The 20,187-nt window shown below is 69.5% G+C and overlaps 1 protein-coding gene across 4 annotated transcripts in view; it reads left to right on the top strand.

The window, feature by feature from the left end:
• KIF26A (kinesin family member 26A) overlaps positions 1-7,707 on the top strand; it is a 38,370-nt gene extending 30,663 nt beyond the window's left edge. The window contains exons 8-16 of one of the 4 annotated variants that reach the window (XM_041759468.1): positions 184-446; positions 580-739; positions 833-995; positions 1,324-1,486; positions 2,132-4,988; positions 5,391-5,596; positions 5,727-5,832; positions 6,113-6,263; positions 6,488-7,707. In XM_041759468.1, coding sequence (XP_041615402.1) covers positions 184-446; positions 580-739; positions 833-995; positions 1,324-1,486; positions 2,132-4,988; positions 5,391-5,596; positions 5,727-5,832; positions 6,113-6,263; positions 6,488-6,794 — 4,376 coding nt within the window. In that variant the 3' untranslated portion in view covers positions 6,795-7,707. Of the gene's footprint in view, positions 1-183; positions 447-579; positions 740-832; positions 996-1,323; positions 1,487-2,131; positions 4,989-5,390; positions 5,597-5,726; positions 5,833-6,105; positions 6,264-6,487 lie in introns of all 4 variants that reach the window. The other 3 variants (XM_041759471.1, XM_041759469.1, XM_041759472.1) reach the window with 3 other exon arrangements.
• Positions 7,708-20,187: the final 12,480 nt, after the last annotated feature.

The raw sequence follows: 20,187 nt of genomic DNA, 5'->3' as shown, positions 1-20,187 counted from the left end.
ACGGACATATCCCACGTGGGCAGCAGGTGGGCACAGGGCCGGGGAGGGGGCCAGTCCTGGGAGGCAGGGGCCCTCGACCTGCAGGAGGCCCCAGGCAGGGCCCAGGAGGCAGCCGGGTGTGGCTGGGCTCTGAGGGCGTGTCACGCCGAGCGTGGGGCCCTGACACGCCCACGTGGCCCCCAGGCAAGTCCTATACCATGATCGGGAAGGACAGCTCGCCCCAGAGCCTGGGCGTTGTGCCCTGCGCCATTTCCTGGCTCTTCAGGCTCATTGACGAGCGCAAGGAGAGGACGGGCACCCGCTTCTCCGTCCGTGTGTCGGCTGCGGAGGTGTGTGGCCCCGACGACAGCCCACGGGACCTGCTGGCCGAGGTGGCCTCCGGCAGCCCCCAGGACGCCCAGTCCCCGGGCATGTACCTGCGGGAGGACCCTGCGTGTGGGGCGCAGGTACGCCACCAGCACCGTGGCCACCGGGGCGGGGATGGGGGCAGGGCCGGGGTCCTGGGGGCGGCGAGGGTGGCCTCCGGGAGGCAGGCCCGGCCACAGCTGGTGCTCCCCGCTCCGCCGGTCCCCACTGCAGAACCAGAGCGAGCTCCGGGCGCCCACGGCCGAGAAGGCGGCCCTGTACCTGGACGCCGCGCTGGCGGCCCGCAGCGCCACCCGCCCCGGCGGCAGCTCGCACCTGCTCTTCACGCTGCACGTCTACCAGTACCGCGTGGAGAAGTGCGGCAGGGGCGGAAGTAGGTGTCGCTCGCGTGCCCCCCCCACACGGTGCCCCGCAGGGTCCGGGTGCCTGGGGGCCGCACCGCCACCTTCCTGCCCTGTGCTTTCAGTGTCCGGAGGCCGCAGCCGCCTGCATCTCATCGACCTGGGCGGCTGTGAGGGGGCACCCAGCCGGGGCGGGGAGGCCCCCGGGGGGCCCTCGTGCCTGCCTCTGTCGGCCTTGGGCAGTGTCATCTTGGCCCTGGTCAGTGGAGCCAAGCACGTGCCCCACAGGTGAGTGGTGGGCTCCTTGGTGGGCACTGGTGGGGGTGGCCCCTGGGAGCCAGCTGGGGCATGGCGGGCCTGTCCAGGGTGCCCAGACCGCTGAGCCCCTCGGTTATGTCCCCCTCACCCGCCGGGCCTCGCTGCCCGAGGGCTTGTGTGTGGCAGGAGGGGGGGGTCCTGGCCCCGAGGGCTGCGTGCCCGACCTGACCCTGGCCCTGTCCTGGGGGGCGGCCTGCCTCCTTCCCTCCCGCCGGCCCTGTAGCACCCCCCACGCCCAGCCTCCCACCCTGACATCCCCTCCCCAGGCCCTCAGCCTCTGAGCAACCCTCGCCCCCAGGGAGCACAGGCTCACCATGCTGCTGCGTGAGTCCCTGGCCGCCCCCAGCTGCCGGACCACCATGATTGCCCACGTCTCGGACGCGCCGGCTCGCCACGCCGAAACGCTCAGCACCGTGCAGCTGGCTGCCCGCATCCACCGCCTGCGCAGGAAGAAGGTCAAGGTTGGTCCTGTCTCCTGCCCGCCCCTCCTCCTGGGGACCCCTGGGGTCTCGTGTCCTCCGAGGCTCCTGCCTGGCACGGTGAGGGGGCCTGCGCCCATCCTTGGCTGGACTCCCTGTGTGCCCTGGGGTCGCGGGGCCGCCCCCTGTGGCTCTGCCTGGACAGGGCAGGGAGCTGCACCCGAAATCACCTGCACCTCAAGCAGAACTGGAACTGCTCCTAGGGTGGGGGCTGTGGTTTCCGGGCCTGTGTGTGCCTGTCAGGGGTCGGCCTGGGGTCCCCGTGGCCCAGGCCCTTCCCGATTCTGGCCCCCTGGTGCCAGCCGTCAGCGGGGGCAGGAAAGTGCGGTTAGGGGGGCGCCCTGGGGTCAGACGGACCTGGGTCTGAGGCCTGGATTTGCAGTTATGTGTGGTGTGGCTCTGGGTGCGTGTTCTTGCTTCCCTGTGATTCGGCTTAATGCTGTTTCCTTGGATCTCCGGAGTCCGCTGGGCTGGCTGCCCGAGCACTTTGGTGCTGCCGCCACCTCGGTGGGGTGCGGTCGGTGGATGCCAGCATCGTGCCTCCCCCGGGTGCATCATGCGTTGCCGGGACGTGGGGGATGAGGAGGTGGGTAAGGCGGTCGCTCACTGGGCCCGCTCCGCCCCCAGTACGCGTCCAGCTCCTCAGGTGGGGACAGCTCCTGCGAGGAAGGCCGCGCCCGCCGCCCCCCACACCTGCGACCCTTCCACCCCCGCTCTCTGGCCCCGGACCCCGGCCGCCTGGCCCCCAGCTCGCCCGGAGACCCCGACTACTCCTCCAGCAGTGAGCAGTCCTGCGACACGGTCATCTACGTGGGGCCCGGCGGGGCAGCGCTCTCGGACCGCGAGCTCACTGACAACGAGGGCCCGCCTGACTTCGTGCCCATCATCCCCGCGCTGAGCCGCCGCCGGCCCTCCGAGGGCCCGAGGGACGCCGACCACTTCCGCTGCAGCACCTTCGCGGAGCTGCAGGAGCGGCTGGAGGGCATTGACGGCAGCGAGGGCCCCCCGGGCGCCCTGGGTGTCCCCAGCGGAGCCCAGGCCAGCCCGGCCTGCGGGGGCAGGAAGCCCTCCCCGCCTGACGCCGCCTCCCCCAGGAAGGCAGTGGGCTCCCCGCTGGCGGCCAGCACGCCCCGAGGCAGCCCTGCCCCAGACACCCAGCGGGGTGCCCCGGAGCCCTCAAAGGCCGGTGCTGACCAGAAGGAGGGCGGCAGCACGAGGCCCGAGCAGCTCGTGCCGGACAAGGCCGCAGGGGGCGGAGGCAGGAGGCCACTGCCCAGCCCGGCCCCTCCGCCTCCTCGGCAGCTGGAAGCCAGCAGAGCGCCCGAGGACCCCGGGGGAGGGAGCGCCGACGGCGTGGTACGGACGCCCCCCGTGGGCATGAGTGGGCAGGCGGGCTGCCCCCGCCCCTCGGCACAAGGCCGCCGTCTGGAGCGCGGCCTGCTGACCACCACGGTGACCCTGCAGCAGCCCGTGGAGCTGAACGGTGAGGATGAGCTGGTGTTCACAGTGGTCGAGGAGCTGTCCCTGGGCGGGCTTGCCGGCTCCGGCCGCCCTGCCAGCCTGGCCAGCTTCGGCAGCAACTGCTCCCTGCAGGCCCTGGCCTCGGGGTCGAGGCCGGTGAGCATCATCAGTAGCATCAATGACGAGTTCGATGCCTACACCACGCAGGCCCCTGGCGGGCCCTCAGAGGGAGCAGCCTGGACCGGGAGCAGCCACGGCTCCTCCATCAGCTCCTGGCTCAGCGAGGTCAGCGTCTACACGGACGACCGCCACAGCCCCGCGCCTCAGCCTCCCTTCGGGGCCAGCCCCGACTCACCAGCACGGCCTGACCCCCTGGGCCCCCCGGTCCTGGGCAGCTCCCCGGATGAGGGCAGCTGTCGGTTCCCGGAGCACGGTAGACCGGACAGCCCTGGCCTGGCCCGGAGTCCCCGGCCCGGGGAGGGGGCTGCGGCAGCCCCCGCCCGACCTGGCAGGGAGTCCCCGGCCGCGTCCCCGTGGCGGGCAGCCCCGGCGCAGACTATCCACTCCAGCCTTCCCCGGAAACCGAGGACTTCCTCTGCGGCCGGTCGTGCAGGCTGCTCCCGCCTGGCCCCGAGCCCGCCCGGCCCTGGAGGCCTGTTCGAGGACCCCTGGCTGCTGCGGGCCGATGAACGAGGCCCGCTGCCGCTGGTCCCTGCCGGCAGGGCCCCCAGCCCGGCCCCGGTGCTGGCCTGTGCCCGGAGGGTGGCGGACGGCTGTGAGCTGGCAGGCAGGGCGGCCCACAGGCCAGAGGCCGCGGCTCCGATCCCGCCGCTGCGGAGGGGGGCCACCACGCTGGGGGTGACCACGCCCACCGCATCCTGCAGGGACGCCCTGGCCGACGCGGCCGCCTGCCTGGCCAACCCGAAGGCTGCCCCTGGCAGCAAGAAGAGCGTGGCTCCCAAGGGAGGCCTCTTCCCCAGGCCCAGCGGAGCGGCCCCCCCGGCCCCTCCCGTGCGCAAGTCCAGCCTGGAACACAAGAGCAGCCCGGCTCCCGCCGCGCCCCCGGCCGGGGGCCTGACCCGGGCCGCGGCTGCCGCCTTCCCCCGAGGGGAGGAGGAGGCCAGGCTGGGCGGCCGGGCCGAGCACTCGGTCCCCAGGGCCACGGCCAGCCTGAAGGCCCGGGCCGGCAAGGCAGAGGCCGCGTTCCGTCCCGGCCCCCACGGCTCTCTGGAGCGCGGCGACGGCCTGGCGCACGGCAGCGGCAAGGCCAGGGACGCCCCCGGGAGGCCTGCGCGGGCCGTGCCCAGGTTGGGGGTACCATCCGCCAGCCCCGTGCCCGGGCCCGCTCCCGCCTGCCGGGGCAGCCCGGCCAAAGGTGCGGGGGTCCCGAAGGCCCCGGCCGGCGGGGGCAAGGGCCGCAGCCTCGCGGCTGCTGGGTCGAGGGCCCCGGGCGCTCCGGTGAAGCCGCTGACCCCCGCGGTGGGCAGGATGCCCGGCGGCCCCGCGGCGGCTCCCAGGGCGGCCCCGCGTGCAGCGCCCGGCGTGGGGGCCAAGGCCAGCCGCGGCACCATCATGGGCACGAAGCAGGCGCTCCGGGCCGCCCACAGCCGCGTCAACGAGCTGGCGGCCAGCGGGGCCCCCGGCAGAGGCGGCCCGTCCTGGGGCTCGGCGGACTCGGACAGCGGCAGTGACAGCGGCGTGAACGTGGGCGAGGAGCGGCCGCCCGCCGGCCCGGCGCTGCCGTCCCCCTACAGCAAGGTGACGGCCCCGCGGCGGCCCCAGCGCTGCAGCAGCGGCCACGGCAGCGACAACAGCAGCGTGCTGAGCGGGGAGCTGCCGCCCGCCATGGGCCGCACCGCCCTGTTCTACCACAGCGGCGGCAGCAGCGGCTACGAGAGCGTGCTCCGCGACAGCGAGGCCACCGGCAGCGCCTCCTCCGCCCCCGACTCCATGAGCGACAGCGGGGCCGCCTCCCCGGGCGCCCGCTCCCGCAGCCTGCGGTCCCCCAAGAAGAGGGCCACAGGTGGGTGTGGGGCGGTTTGCGCGCCCTCTGACCCCGCTGGCCCCGCCGGAGCGGGCTGGTGAGGCTGGCGTGCGCGGGTCACCCCGCTGGGGCGCAGGGAGCCAGGCGAGGCCTTGGCTTTGGGGCTCGGGCCCAGCTGCCTGGGAGCGCCCCCCGCCGCTGGCGTGGAGGGGACCTGGGGCTGGGCCAGCTCCCGGCTCTGGGCGGGGGGCACGGAGGGGCGTCCTGGGAGATGCAGGTGGGCCTGGCTCAGGACTCTGTCCCCGGGGCGTCGAGCAGGGCCTCAGGGTGACCGACGGGGTGTTGAGGCTGCCTGTGGGGGCGGGGGCTCCTGGACGGGCTCCTGTGCTCTCTCCGCCCTCAGCCCCCCGCGCCCACCCAGCGCCCTGATCTCTGCTCCAGGTCTGCAGCGGAGACGGCTGATCCCCGCCCCCATGCCCGACGCCGCTGCCCTGGGCCGCAAGCCCAGCCTCCCCGGGCAGTGGGTGGACCTGCCCCCGCCCCTGGCCGGCTCCCTGAAGGAGCCTTTCGAGATCAAGGTGTATGAGATTGACGACGTGGAGCGCCTGCAGCGACACCGCCCGCCCCCGAGGGAGGACCCGGCCGAGGTCAGGGCCTCAGCCGGCCGGGCGCTGGGGCCCCCGGGAGGGGGGCTGGTGGTGACAGTCCTGGGATGGCAGGCGGGACCCCTGGGGGTGTGGCCCAGTGGCCAGCTGACCTCTTCCCCTCTTCCCTCAGCCCTCCCAGGATGTGGAGAAGGTAGGAACCAGCCCTCCCAGCCCCGAGCCCGTGGCGGCCGCCAATGCCCACCGTGGGCAGAGTGGGTGGTCGGAGGGGTCCCCAGGTCAGCACCGGGGTCCTGGGGAGCTGCACCTGATGGAGGGCTTCCCATAGCTGGGCCGGGTCGTCCTGGGCCCGGGTTCCAGGCAGTAAGGTCACGCGTGCAAGCCTCACATGGGGTGGGGGGTCCGGGTCTGGCCCTCGCCCACCCTTGAGGCCCCCGTTGTACATTTGCCCAGCCCTGGAGGCTGGAGGAGGACTTGGGACCAAAGCCCGGGGTGCCGGGAGACCCTGGGAGTAGGGGCCCTCCGTGCCTGAGCGCCCGCCTGCCCCTTGCCCCCCAGGGTCTGGTGTGCGCCAGCGCCAAGCTGCGACTGGCCGAGCGCAGGCAGCAGCGGCTTCGGGAGGTGCAGGCCAAGCACGAGCACCTCTGCGGGGAGCTGGCGGAGACCCAGGGCCGGCTGATGGTGGAGCCGGGGCGCTGGCTGGAGCAGTGTGAGTCCCCCCACCCGCCTCCGCTGCGGGGAGCACCGAGGTTCCCCATCCGGGGGAGGCACAGGCTTGCAGGCCCTGGACTCTGCTCTCTGCCCTGGGCGCCCCCAAGCCGGCCACTGCCCTCTAGAGCTCCAGGTGCCCTCCTCACCGCGGCCAGACGGGGCCCCGTTTCCTCGGCCCCGAGGGCGCCCCGGCCTGACCGGCTGCCCGCTGTCCTTCCCCAGTCGAGGTGGACCCGGAGCTGGAGCCCGAGTCAGCCGAGTACCTGGCGGCCCTGGAGCACGCCACGGCCGCCTTGGAGCAGTGCGTGAACTTGTGCAAGGCGCACGTCATGATGGTCACCTGCTTCGACATCAGCGTCACCGCCCCCGCTGCCACGCCGGGGCCGCAGGAGGTGGACGTCTGAGGCTGGGCGCTGGGGCGCGGGAAGGGGACGTGGGATGGAGCGTGGATGTGGCGGGGGTCGGAGGGATGAGGATGCGGAGGGTCCGGCGCGGCCGGGGTGGCCCGGGGGTGGCTCGGAGAAGGTGAGCGGCATGGGGGAGGGGCTGGCCAAGCGGAGAGGATGGAGGGAGGGAGGGAGTGTGCCGGGGACCGACGGTCACCACCCAGACAGCAACGCAAGTGCCTTTAACCTTGAACTGGACTTCTCTCTTTTTTGCGTTTGGTGCTAAGGACTCAAGACACCAGCAGACGGTGTGCCCGGGCCGCGGCCCGGGTGGCGGCGGTGGCCGTCCAGGTGCCGGCCGGGGCTCCTCCCGGCCAAGCAGCCTCATGTAGCAGGACAGCTCTGGGCCGGGCGGCCCGTGTGCCAGGATGCACGATTACTTCTCCTTCACGGCTGTTTCCTCCCGGCGGAGCCGGCCCTGGTGCTCGCCAGACCCCGGTCTGCGTGTCGCACCGGGGGGTCCCCGGTGCGGGGAGGGCCCACCTCCCTGGGAGCACCCAGGGCCTGCTCTGTCCTGAGGACACAGGGAGGGCAGCGCCCACGTGGCGCCTTCTTCTACGGCAGGAATTCTTACCAAAACCACGAGCAAAAAACAAAACCAACACACACACACGAAAGGGGCGGGGAGGGGAGTTAAGGGTTTTGTAAAGGTTCTGTTAGGTTCATATTTTTATATCATTTTGCCTATAAATGCAGTATTTGCAGTGGGAATTTGGAGACAAATGATCTATGTTTTTATGGTTTTCTACGGAAGGTCTCCCTCAGGCCGGGCTCTTTCTGGGGGGCACCCGGGGCAGGGCGGGGGTCCTGGGGGCACTGCTTGCCAACTGCAGACCGGGGGTGGGCCTGCCCGCGTGCGTGGTGTTCCCATCCCAGTGGGCTCTGTTTTCGGACCTTTGTGTATTTTCTAGGGGCGTCCAGACCTTTGTACAAATGTGTAGATAACCTCTTGCTACAGCTTTTATTTGTGAATAAAACACACGTCGGTTGTTAAAACGGCTCCTGAGCTCACTGGGCGGCGCGCTGCCCTCCCAGGGTCCCGGGCGAGGGGGGACCCCTCTTCAGGACGGCAGGGGACTTGCCTTCCACCTGCAGCCCCTGCAGCAGCCCCAGGGGCCTGGGATTCAAGCCCTGTTCCCTCCCTGACCGCCTTCCTGAGCTGCCCTAGCTCTTGGGGTCCCCAGGCTGGGGGCGGGGCCGGGCTGGCGGGGAAATGGCGCTTTCTGGTGGGCTCCCGGGCCCTTCCCAGGGGTTATGTTAGCTGGGGAAATTGAGGCAGGTGCTGGGGTGGCCCGGCCTGTCTTTCCAGGAGACAGGTGAGTAGATACAACGGACACAGCCACCCTCCCCACCCCGCACCTTCTTGCGGGGCCTCAGGCTGCTCCCCCTGATGCTTAGACTGTGGTCCTGGTCCTAAGCAGCCCAGGCTGCTGCCCCCCTCCATCTGGGTGCCCCCTCCCGGCCGGCCGGGCCCTTCCTAGTGAGGTCTGGGGCTCCACCTGCAGCACGGGGGCTGCTCCGTCTTGCACATCACACCTGGTGTGGTCTCTGCCCGCACTCCCGGCCTCCATGGGGCCTCGAAGGGGGGGGGGATCTGAGTCATTGCTCCCCCACATTGGGCGCAGGGCTGCACCTCGGCAGGGCCTCAGAGGATACTTGGTGGAGGAAGAATGAACGCATGAGAAAGTAAACGGAGTTTCTCTTCAAAGGGGGAGGTCCTGCTGGGGCGGAGGCAGGTTCAAGAGCCGCCCTGGACCCTCCTGGATCCGAGCCCCCTGCTGCCGGGGGCATGTGGGCACCCCCACCCCGTCCCCGGGGTGGGGGTCACATGTCATCCAGAGGCACTGGAGGCCCAGACCAGCCCCGGGCTGTCCCTTTCTCTCCTGAGGTCGGGTTTGGTTCCCAGGAGGAGCCTGGCCCTACACCACCGCCACCAGGCCTGCTTCTCCGCCACTGAATCTGGGGGGCTGTGAGGGGTCCAGGCGGGGGTGATGGGATGCTGGGTGGGTTGGGGGGTGGGGCCTGATAACAGGGGAGAGGGGCTCCGGTGAGAGGACACCCCTGCTCCTTCTACCCCTCAGTCACTCGGGGAGCCCTTCCTGCCCTTGACCCCCTCTGACCCCTGCCCCCTGCACCTGTCCTGGTTGGGGGTGTCTGTGGAGCAGGCCCCGGGGCTGGGGAGGGCTGACCCTCGGGACCAGCCAGGGGAGTCTGCTTCCCACAGTCCTGGGGAAGCACCGGGAGGGTGGTGCCTGCGTTTCTGGGTGGGAACCCCATCCTGGGGGCAGCTGGGAGCCGGGGGCGCCTTTCATCTGGGACATCAAAGCCTCGGCCCTGTCATTACTGGCTGGGAACCCCGCTGGGGAGCGCCCATTTTATGGATGGGAAAGCTGCCGCCGCCTGGGACCCAGCTCTGTGACAGCGGCCGGGGCGGCCCCATGTGTGCCCGCTGTCGGGGATCTGTGGGCGCCCTGCATTCGGGAGGTTGGGGGAAACGGAGCCCCAAGTGGGCAGGGCTGCCTCCAGCTCCTGGTCCCGTGTTCTTTCTTCTTGGAGGGGGTGCAGAGTTCGCAGGGTGGGGCGAGGGGTTCTCTGTGGGGGCCGGGGCCAGCCAACCCTGGAGGTGGGAGCGCTGGCCGGGGGAGCCCGAGGGCCCGCCTGGGCCATCTGGGGACAAGGACACGAGCCGGCCCAGGCGCGGCATCTCTCACGGCCTCCAAGGCCGGCCTGGCGCCTAGCCAGCTTGCTCCCCTGGGTGAGGTGCCCGCCTGACTCACCCTGCGAGTCCGGGCCTGCTCTGCCCACCCCAGCCCTGGGCATGGGAGGCTGCCTAGGAAGGGGGGCCAGGCGGAGGTCAGGCGGGGCCGGATGACCGGGGCGGGGGGCGCAGGGACCGGCGTGGCTGGGAACAGGCCAGAGCCAGGGTGAGAGGCGGCGGCTGGGGCGGGAGCTGGGCGCCTGGCCTGCAGCCCCCAGGAGGTGCTTCTCCTGGGCTGGAGCCTGCCCCCTCCTTCCCGGCCTTAATCTGGGCAAAGGGCCATGAGGACCTCCCCGCTCCCCCCTCCCCCGGGGGTTTCGGGAGCCCGGGGACAGCCCGGGGACAGCCGGGAGCTTCAGGAGTGGGCGCCTGCCTCTCTGAGCCTCCCCCTCTGACCACCTGCACACAGCAGTGGCCCCGGGGAGGTGATGCTGGCCGCCGTGGCGATCGTGGGGGGGCGGTGGCGGCATCCCCAGGGTCATCGCAGTGGCAGCAGTGACATTGGGGATGGTGGTGGCAGGGATGGGCGAGCCTGGTCCCTTCGGAGCTCGGAGCAGCACACATTCAGCCTGTCTCGGGCCCTGCGGTGCCTGTGGGGCCGTCCCGCTCCGGGCCCCCGTCCCCCTCCTGGCCCCCGGCCCCTGTGAAGCCAGCTGCGGGGCCTCGCCCCCTCCTGACCTATGTCCCCCGGGGAATTGGGGGTGAGGTCACGCCAGCCGTCTCCGTGGGCTCCCCCCGGGCCCGAGCCCTGCGGCCTGGACGGGGTGGCTGAGGTGATGGGTCGTCCCCTCCCAGTGACCAGCCAGTCCTCCCTGGCCGCCAGGGCACGGGGCGTTTCCTGAGGTCTGGGGCAGAGAAGCAGCCCGGCAGGGGTGCCTCAGTCTCCTCCTCAGGCTTTGAGAGGGTGTCCGCGCTGGGCATCTGTCCACCCCTGGTCTCCCCCAGTGCTGCCCCCCGGCCTGCCTCTGCCTGGTGCACCCAGGGGTGCATGGGCTATCTGGGGTGCACTGTCCCAGGGCAGTCTGAGCACCCCCAGGGGGCCTCCCTGCAGCCTTGGGTCGGGCAGGGCTTGTCTCAGGGCTGGACACCCCCACTGGCTCCGCTCCTGGGCCCGGGGCTGAGGGGACAGAGCAGCCCCTGCTCGTCCCCAACTGGGTGCCCGAGGGTCCTGGGGTCTGGCGCTTGGCCCTGGAGTCTGCTGCTGCAAACAGGAAGCTCGGAGGGTGACTTCTCCCTCCTGATAATGTGTTTACCAAGGCGGGATCCAGGCCCCATTTCCACACAGGAAGCCACGGAGGCCGGGAGGAGGCTGGGAGGGGGCCGGGAAGGAATTCCCTGGGCTGGCCAAGAAGCCCGCTTCCTGAGGGCGGGTCTGCAGTGGGGGTGGGGTGCGCAGAGGAGCCTCCGCGCCCAGGACTCAGGCCCGGGGGCTCTGGGTGGCCAGTGACCCCGCCCCGTGCTGTGGCTGGGGACACTGAGGCCCCATGAGACCTGGGCGGCGTCTAGCATGGCCTGGCTCGGGGGCAGGTGGGAACGCAGGGCTGGGGGAAGGGCCTTCTGGGAGGGGTGGGGGTGGACCGTGTGGCCCCCACCGGGTGCCTGTACCTGGATCAGGTGCTGGGGGCCCTCCCTCCCTGCTGCTGTCCTGCCCCAGAGGCACCGGGCTCCAGGCCAGCTCTAGCCTGCGGCACCTGCGCCCTCCCGACCCGGTCCCCCCACCCCAGATTGAAGACCCCAAATGCCTCTCAGCCTTCTAAACAAATGTTGGCTTCTCAGCTGGGTTCCTGAATGTGCCCCTGCCTCTCTCCCTCCTTCTCGCCCTCCCTCCTGCCCCCTCATCCCCCTCTATCTCCCCCCTCCCCCACTGTCTCCCCTCCTCCCACTCCTCCCCCTCATTTGCCTCCACTCTCCCTTCTTCCCCTCCCCTCCTCCTCCATCTCCCCCCTCTCCTCCCCTCCTTCTCCCCTCCTCCCCCTCCCTTCCCCTCCTCCTCCTTCTCCTCCACCTTGTGATATAGGCCCCCAGAGACAAGTACAGGACTTCACATGCAGCCACCGCCCAGCCCCATTAAACCTTCGCCATATTCGTTCTAGAATCCCCCTTTTAAAAATAATTGTATCTTAGATTTACAGGAGAGCTCTGAGAAGGGCCGGTGACGTCTCTCGAGCAGAGTCCCCTGTACCCAGGCTCAGCTCCCCGCGAGCATCTTGCAGAGCGCGGCCGAGCCGGCTGATGCGTGGTCAGCAGCTAACGCCCACGGGCGTCCGGATTTCCCCGCACGCCCCCCTGGTCCAGGCTGCCCCCGAACAGCACACTGCGGGGCACGGCCTCGATACCAGGGATCCCCCAAGAGGCCGGCCTCCTCTCTCGATTCCCCCTCCGTGCGAGCTGTGTGGGTACTGATCTCCTACTTCGGGGTTTAAGCCAATACGACTCGACTTTGTTGCAGAATTATTCCAGCTTTGGCCACGGGAGCCCTTGCCGCTGGCCAGAGCCAGACTTGAGGTGCGGGGCGTGTGGAGAGGGGGTCGTACCGCCCGTCCTGCGGCGCCGGGGTCCCTGCCCGGCCTGGTCTCTCTGCTGACTCCTCACTGGTTCCCGGCTGCCGTCGGAGCCTGCGGGCCTGGCTCCCCGACGTGACAGCCGGGGGGAGGGAGCACCCGTGGCCCGGGCCCTCCCCGGGGCTCCCCGACTGTGGCGGGAGGCAGCGGGGCTGCGGGCAGGACGTCCCCTCGGCTCTGAGCAGCCTTGTGGAGCCCTGGGAGTCTGGAGCAGCGAGGGGGCCCTTGGGCGCTGCCTGAGGCCGGGAGCGGCCCTTCGGTGGCCACAGCTGGGTGGCCGGGCCCCGGGCCTCTCAGCGAGCCCACGTCTGCTCAGGGACCGTGGGGAGGCGTGTGTGCGGGGGCCGCTGCCGGCTGGTGCAGACCGCGCCGTAGTGCCCCGAGTGACCTGCTGGGCCAGGGCCCCGGGGCTGGAGGCCGCCCGGTGACGTCTCCAGAACCCGCAGGGCGGCTCCAGGTGAGGTCACCCCATACGTGCCTTCACGCTGTCATCACTTGGGAACTATGAGGTCAGCTGGGGCACGCCACCGCCCCGGGCAGCCGGGCCCAGCTCCGTCAGCGGCCCTGCTCAGGGGAAACCGAGGTCTAGGTTAATAAAATGCGTTTCCTGCGCCCGAGGAAGACCCGGGCCCCGCAGGGAGCAAGCCCCCAAGCTCGGGGCGTTGGAAGGGGGCCCCACACAGCCCGGCCGCGGGGACCGGGGCTTCGGGGTGAGACTGTCACAGGCCCCCCGGGGACGGGGCCCAGGAGGGCTGCTGCACTCTGGGTCCTGGACAGGTGCCCCCGTCCCGTGCCTGTTTCCCCTCCTGTAGGAGGCTGCCTGGCTGAGCCAGCCCCGGGTCTCCACGGTTTGGAATAAATCTCTCCTGTTTCTCCAGCGCCGGAGACACGGGGCCGTATTTCTTGCAGCCCTCGGTGGCCGTGGGGGAAGCCGATGCGCCGGGCGGAGTGGAGATGTTCTAAATCCAGCGGCCTGCCCTGATTTGTGGGCCTGTCTGCGCTGGTGCGGGGCGCGCAGGCATCTTTACGAGACAGGATGGGCCTCGGCTGGGAGCCCAGGACGTCGGGGTTGGGGGGGCTGCTCTGCAGCCCGAGCCGCCCCCGCCTTCTCTCCCCCGTGCACACCCGTGTCCCCGAGGGAGCTGGTGCCCTTGCTCCCACAAAGGCTTCTGGCCTCGGGTTTCTGGAGCCTTCCGGGGGTTTCCAGGGCTTGCTGGAGGCTGACTTTTTCAGGGACGTGGTGCCTACATGTTCATATAGGCGAGCCTCTGGCCACCCCCACGGGTCCACTCTGAGGGACACACCTCGCAGCAGAAGCCCAGGATTTCCCAAAGGTGAATGTTCCGGGCTCCGTCTTGCGCTGGGGGATGCTGAGAATGCATGGCAGGCTCCAGCCAGGGTCTCCCCTCCCCAGGCTCTTTGGCCCTGGAACCCCCAGCCTGATGGAAGCCCCAAAACTGCGCATCCTGGTTCCCAGGCTCTGGGAGTCCTCAGAGCAGCGGAACAGAAGGTTCTGAGCCGGGTGGCCTGGGCAGGTGACCCCTTCTCTGAGTCCCAGGCATCAGGGAGCAAGCACCCCATTGTCCTGCCTTCCTGCTGGCTCGCTGTGCTCGTGCTTAGCAAGAAGAGAAGACAATCATCCTCCCCCATCAGGGAGAGGGGCATTGGGAATCTGGGAGGCGGCGGTGGAGGGGGGGCTGGGGGGAGTGTCCCGGCACCAGGGGTTGGTGCCCCCATCTGGGCCGGGAGAGCCAGCTGGGGCCACCTGCAGCTGTCTGCACGGCTCCCAGCAGAGAGGGTCCCTGTGTGAGCAGCAGGCAGGGCCTTCCTGAGTCCATTATTTCCTTATAAACGCCTCAGTGGCCCTGAGGGCCACCCCCGAAGGCCTCCAGTAAGCCCTACGCAGGGGGTGGCTGAGGGCCTAGCTGGGGACAGTTCCCTGGGTCTGGCCGCCGTGTGAGGGGAGCCAGGGGTTCCTGGGGTCAGTCCCAGGACAGACAGCCTGGCTGGAACCTGGCGTGCTTGAGCCCCCAGGGTGGGGGGTGGCAGGGGGTCAAGGGCGGAGCGGGTGAAGACTCAGCCAGCTGGATGGCAGGGCCCAGGGGACCAGGCAGGGGCACGGGGTCAGGGCGAGGAGGGGGTGCTGGCTGGCTGAGTAGGGGGGCACCGTTTACTTATTTCCCGTCGTCCTGATCTGTGGGGAGACTGGGTCCCGGGGGGATATGTGTGTCGGGCCATGTAATTTGTTAATAAGCCACAGAGGAAAATAGGTCTCGGCGGGAAGCGTGCCTCCCCCAGGAGCCGGGTTTATGAATCGGTGCACATTCATGCACACACACGCGCGCACACGTGTGGGGCTGCGGCCCCAGTGCTCCGTGCTGGTCACGTCAGAGTTCTTGGAATCCTGGCTTGGGGGTGGGGATCCTCTTCCCCAGCCCCCCAGCCCCAGTTCTTTCTGGCAAGTCTGCAGGGAGGCCCCCTGGCCATGGTTGCCACAGGTTAGGGCTCCCAGAGCAAACCTGCACGCTGAGCCTCGGGGACGCACGGGAGGGGACGGCTCTTCCCCACATCGCCTGACAGAAGGGCTTTCTGGCCCCGCAGGACACTCGGGGCTGTCTGGGCAAAAAGGCCAGACCATCGGGGCAGCAGGAGGCCCCTGAGCTCCTGGCGGCAGGAGGAAGGCTGGGGGCAGGGCTCTGTGCTGTGGTTGCCCTGGGTCGGTGCCCTTGGCTGATGCCCCGGGAAGCCCTCTTCTGTTATGGAGGCCCCTTCACAAGCCTGCCTGCTGGGTTGGGGGGTGGAGGGTGCCTGCTGGAAGGATCCTTAAGTGTCCTTCCAGAGTCCCTCAGATTGGCCGCCCAGGCTGATGGCATCCAAGCAGGTCCCATCAGGCCAGCCCAAGGAGCCCACCTTCGCCCTAGGGTGGGGGCGGGCACGGTCCTGGGCAGGAGTGGGGTCTAGGCTCCTGGCAGCCAGAACTGAGGTGAGCCCTCCTTTTGAGAGGGGCTGGGGTCCCAGAGCTGGGGGCAGCGGGGGAAGGGAGGCTGCAGGAGGTGGGCACCATGGGAAGTGGCATGCAAGCACCAGGACCCAACAGGGCGAGGGCCGCTAGCCGGTGGGCTGGGTGGATGCCGGTTTGGGGGCCCTCACCTTTTTAAAAATTTATTTATTTATTTATTTTTTAAAGATTTTATTTATTTATTCATGAGAGACACAGAGAGAGAGGCAGAGACGCAGGCAGAGGGAGAAGCAGGCTCCATGCAGGGAGCCCGACGTGGGACTCGATCCTGGGAACCTGGGGTCACGCCCTGGGCCGAAGGCAGGTGCTCGACCGCCGAGCCACCCAGGGCCCCCGCACTCACTTTTTAAAACATGATTATCCCCACGTCCTTTCTCCTGGTTTGCTTGTTTCTCCGGGCAGACAGGGGCCTGGCTCTGGAGAGGGCGGTGCGGCTGGTCTGGGGCATGGGCAGGTCTTGGGGGGTCGGGCCGTCCCACGCCCTGGCTGACGCCCCCAGCCGGGTCAGCCCTCAGCTGGGCGAAGCCGGATCTGCCTTCTTTCAGGCCTAAGGTTTGGAGGAACCGCAGCCTTCTTGCCTGAGGCCCTCTGCTCACTCCTTCACCCTGCAGGCCTCCCTGGGACTCGATCCTGGGACTCGGGGATCACGTCCTGGGTTGAAGGGGGACGTTCAACCGCTGAGCCACCCGGGGGTTCTGAGTCTTTTCTTTTAGAAGCTTCCACTGGCCACTCTTGTCCAGGAGCTGGCACCAGCCAGGCCATGCAAGGGGCAGGTGGGCCTCGAGTGGCCCGTGGCCTTGTCGCCTGGAGTCCTGGACAGCCTCCCCAAAGGCCCCGTGGAGGCAGCAGCCGTGGGGCTCAGGGGAGGGACGGGGAGGGAGGGGCAGGGAAGGTTCTGGGGGGAGGGGAATGCAGGTGGAGCAGGCAGGATGGAGGGGAGGGGGCAGGGCTGCGGCGGGCACAGTCCCGGCGGCCCCCACTTGTGTTGATGCTCAGCTGTGGCCACCTTGAAAGTCTCGGTTCCCGGCCCTGGGGGAGTCAGGCCCCACCTGCTCCCTTCCGGGAGCTGGCTGCCCTGGGAGCCGGGCAGTGAACCCCAGCCCCTCCGTCTGCCTCTTCTCCCCCTCCCCCAGCCCTGAGCCAGATCCTGGGGTCACAGACCGGATGCTGGGGGCTTCTGGAGGCGGGGAGGAGGTGCGGCCCCCCCGCTTCAGAGGCATCATCAGAAACCGCCGTGTGACCCAGGCAGGCCCCCGGACTTCTCTGTTCATCACTCTCCTCCACCGTGAAACAGGGACCCTGACCCCGGATCTTTCGGCTTTGGAGCTGGCTCTGAACCGGGGTCTCCCCCTCAGGGGCCCCGCTATCGGGGGCCCCAGACTGAGAGAGCAGAAGAGGGCCCTGGGTGCAAGAGGCCCGGCAGGTGAGGGCCGACATGGGGAGACGCCGTGGAAGCCTGCACCCCGGGGCAGGGGCCTGCGCCCAGGCTTCCCCACACCTCCTCTGGGGGGTCCCTTTGGAGTTCAGAGGGTCGGTCCCCCCCGGCGGGGCCACCACAGGAAGGCCCAGGGTGGCTCGCGAATCCCCAGGGTGGCCACCTGAGCACGGCCGGGGACTGGAGGCGGCCCATGTGCTGAGCTCCTGGGCAGGACCCGCCTGTCGCGGCTGGAGCAGCAGGAGGGCTCTGGCGGCCCCGCGCTTCTGCCCGGGCCCTCCCGGCTCCGGCTCCCGGTCTGTACGCAGGTCTCTGAGGCCCGTCCAGGGTCACGGGGACATGGGCAGGCGCTGACTGGTCGCGGGCCTGGCCCAGCCAGCCTGTCGGGTGCAGGAGCCGCTGTGTGGCCGCGGGGCGCTGCTGAACCTCTCTGCTAATCCGCTAGAGGGGGACGCTCACTCCCACCTGCCCCGCAGGGCTTGGGACGGCATCTGAGGCAGGGGAAGGGCGCACAGCAGCTCTGAACACGCGGGGGAGGCTCGCCATGGAGGTGGGAATGTGGGCTGGGGTCCCCCGGCGGTGCCCCCTGGGTGAGCGTGGGGGCGGTAAGGCCCCTGGAATCAGGCTTCTGCCCCCCTGGGGTGCTCAAGGTGGAGGGATGCAGGGCCCTGGAGGGGATGGCAGGGGTGCTCCGTCCTGCCTGGCCCGGGCTCTGTCCCTGCTCCCCTGACACCTGTGGGTCCCCAGGGACGGAGCCAGGAGGCTGGTGTCCTGTCCCTTCCATGATCCTTGGGGCCCTCGTGTCCCCAGAGCAGCTGGGCACCTGGGGCTGCGCCAGCCAGAGGACCCGGGGCCAGGGCACATGGCTGCAGGAAGGGGTGCGGGTTGGGGGGCTGCGTGGGGACAGGGTTGGGGCAGCGAGCACGGGTGGTGGGTCAGGGAGGCTGAGGGGCTGGGATTTGGGGGATGGGGTCCCCCCACGGGAGTGTGTAGGGGGTGGGCCCACTGTTCCGGGTGAGAGGTAGGGAAGTGGAGGTGGGGACACAGCCCTGCTCCTGTATGTTCCCAGCCCCCTCCTCCAGGAAGCCCCTGGGCTCCAGCCGGCCTCGGCCGTCTCCCCCTGCCTTCCGGCCCAAGCCTTGAGGCTGCCCTCCGTCCTGGTCCTGCCCCCCAAGGGTCTCATCCAGAGCCAGGGGCAGGAGCAAGGGCAGGGACGGGGCCCGGCCCCTCAGTCGGGCGCAGAGGGGCCCCCAGACTTGTGAGCTTCCAGACAGCAGCTCACGCAGGCGGCATCACAGCTGTGGGTGCCAATATATGGGGTGTGAACGCCAGAGCTGGAGCAGGGCGATTAGACTTGCAAATGGACCCACAGCCCCGGAGTGGGGGCCCAGGGTGACACCCCAGCCCTACTCATGGGGCAATCACCCCAGTGCAAGCTGGGAACCCAGGGCTGGCGGGGGGGGGGGCTCGCACAGGCCCGCCAGCCTCCCCCCTCCCCCAAGGGCAGGAACAGGCTGACTCTGAGCCTGCTCCTCCTGGCATCTGGGGCGCCCCGCCCCTCGCCTCCCTCCTCCCTGGGTGCTCCTCAGTTCCTCATGGGCATCCTTGCTCTGTCCCTTTGGCCGGCCTCCTCTGCCAGGCTGTGCTCCCCACGGGGACCCCCGGCCGCTGTGAGGTGTGGCTTCACATCTCCGCTAGACACTGGGGCCCCAGACCCCAGATCTGTGATTCTGTTGCCCCCACCACCACCCCTGCATCTGCCCCGTGCCCCTCCGACGCCCCCAGCCCTGCAGGATTCGAGTCTGTGCTCCCTCAAACCCATGTGTCACTGTGTGCCCCCCAAAGCTCCGCCCCCTTCCCCCACCTGGGTGTGACCTGGGTGTGACCTGGGCTCCGATGCCTCTAAGCCTGTTCCCACTGCCACACCGGGGCCCACCCGCCCCCCACCCCGGCTCCCAGGGAGGAATGCACGGGGTGTCTCACCAGCACTCAGGCCAGGAGGTCCTCCTTGCTCAAGACTCAGCATTTCACTCAACAGGACCACGGACAGGGACACCTGGCGGGCCCGGTCGGTGGAGCGTGTGACGCTTGATCTCAAGGTGGTGAGTTCGAGCCCCACGTTGGGTGTAGAGATGACTTATAAAAGTAAACTCCTGGGCGCCCCGGGGGGCTCAGCGGTTCAGCGCCACCTGAAGCCTGGGGTGTGATCCTGGGGTCCCGGGTTCGAGTCCCACGTTGGGCTCCCTGCGTGGAGCCTGCTTCTCCCTCTGCCTGTGTCTCCGCCTCTCTCTCTCTCTCTTTCTCCGTGTCTCTCATGAATAAATAAATAAAATTAAAAAAAATTAAAATCTTAGAGCAAAACAACACAGCAAGACGAAGACGATTTCTTTCCCGTGACACCTGCCTGCCCCGTCCGGCCTGTTGTGCCCAGCGCTGTCTGCCGAGCTGCTTCCCGGCCCGGACCAGCCGCACCACCCTGGGCCCTCTCATGGCCTGTCTGACGCCTTCCTCGTGGAAGTACCTGAGCGTCTTCCGCTCTTTTAAAGGAGCCGAGGATGGCGTAGGACTCTCGTTGCTCAGCTGGGGCCTGGAGCGATCAAGGACCCGTGAAGGTGTAGGTGGCGGGGGCGGGGGGAGAGGTCCCAGAGACCCAGCCTCTGCCCCACAAACCCCATTAGCTTGGGGACGGGACTGTGCAGGTCCTGGAGCAGGACCCCCAATCCGGCAGGTGACCTGCAGAGAGGGCACAGAAAGGGCGTGGGGTGCTCAGAGAAAGGGGAGGGGTGGCGAGGGAAGGCTTCCTGGAGAGAAGGCAGTCCCGGGGACCCTGGAAGGCAGGCAGGAGCCGACAGGCAGGCGTCCCTCTTGGCAGAAGGTTCAGCCCCGACATGAAGGACGGAGATGTCATCACAGGGGGTTTGCTGGGTGAGGTGGGCAGGCTAGTGGCTCTCCTGCCTGGGCTGTCGGGGGGGCGGAGGCCCAGCTGGGGTGCCCGGGGTGGGGGTGCTCAGCACACCTGGCTGCGATGGGGGCCGCTGCTGCCCGTCTCCCTCATCCTTCGTGGGTGGGGATGGAGAGCCGTGCCCCTACCAAGCACCAGGACCTCATTCCGTCTTGGGGGCCGCCTGACCGCTGGCTCCGGGTCTCTCCGTCAGCCAGTGGACAGGGGCCCAGCGAGGAGCCGGGACCCAGCGCAGAGCCAGCGCGCGGCGGGGTGCACCCCGGGTCCGGCCTCCCCCCGGCCATTCCAGTTTAGGAGACCGGCGAGGCGTGAGGCCCGGGACTGCCAGCACCCCGAATTTGTGTCTCCGCTGGCTCTGGTTCATTCCACCTTCGTTCGTGCGGGGCAGCGGGCCGGAGGCCGAGGCCGCGCTGGGGGCAGAGGCAGCTGCTGAGCCGCCAGGGCTTTTGCGCGCCTGTGCTGGGGCGTCTCTGTCACTAAGTAACGTCGAATGAAGTCATGCCCGGTCCTCGCGGCACGTGAGGAGCTGACAAGGGCCCGAGCGCCGCCCAGCCCGGAGCTGACAGGTTCCCGGGTGATGGATACCGTTTACACGAGGGCGGGGGACAGTCGGCGGTGGCCTGGGTGGTGGCCTCCTTTGTCACCTCCATGCCTGTGCAGCCAGCCGGGGGAGGTTGGCTCCCGAGACCGGGGGTGTCCTGCGCACGTGGTGCTCTCCCCGAGCCCGTGCTTGGCCGCTGG

This window comes from Vulpes lagopus, chromosome 6 (genome assembly GCF_018345385.1).
Source record: "Vulpes lagopus strain Blue_001 chromosome 6, ASM1834538v1, whole genome shotgun sequence".
NCBI classification, from domain to species: Eukaryota; Metazoa; Chordata; class Mammalia; order Carnivora; family Canidae; genus Vulpes; species Vulpes lagopus.
Note: the sequence above shows the minus strand (reverse complement) of the source record. Positions and strands in the feature narration are given on the sequence as shown.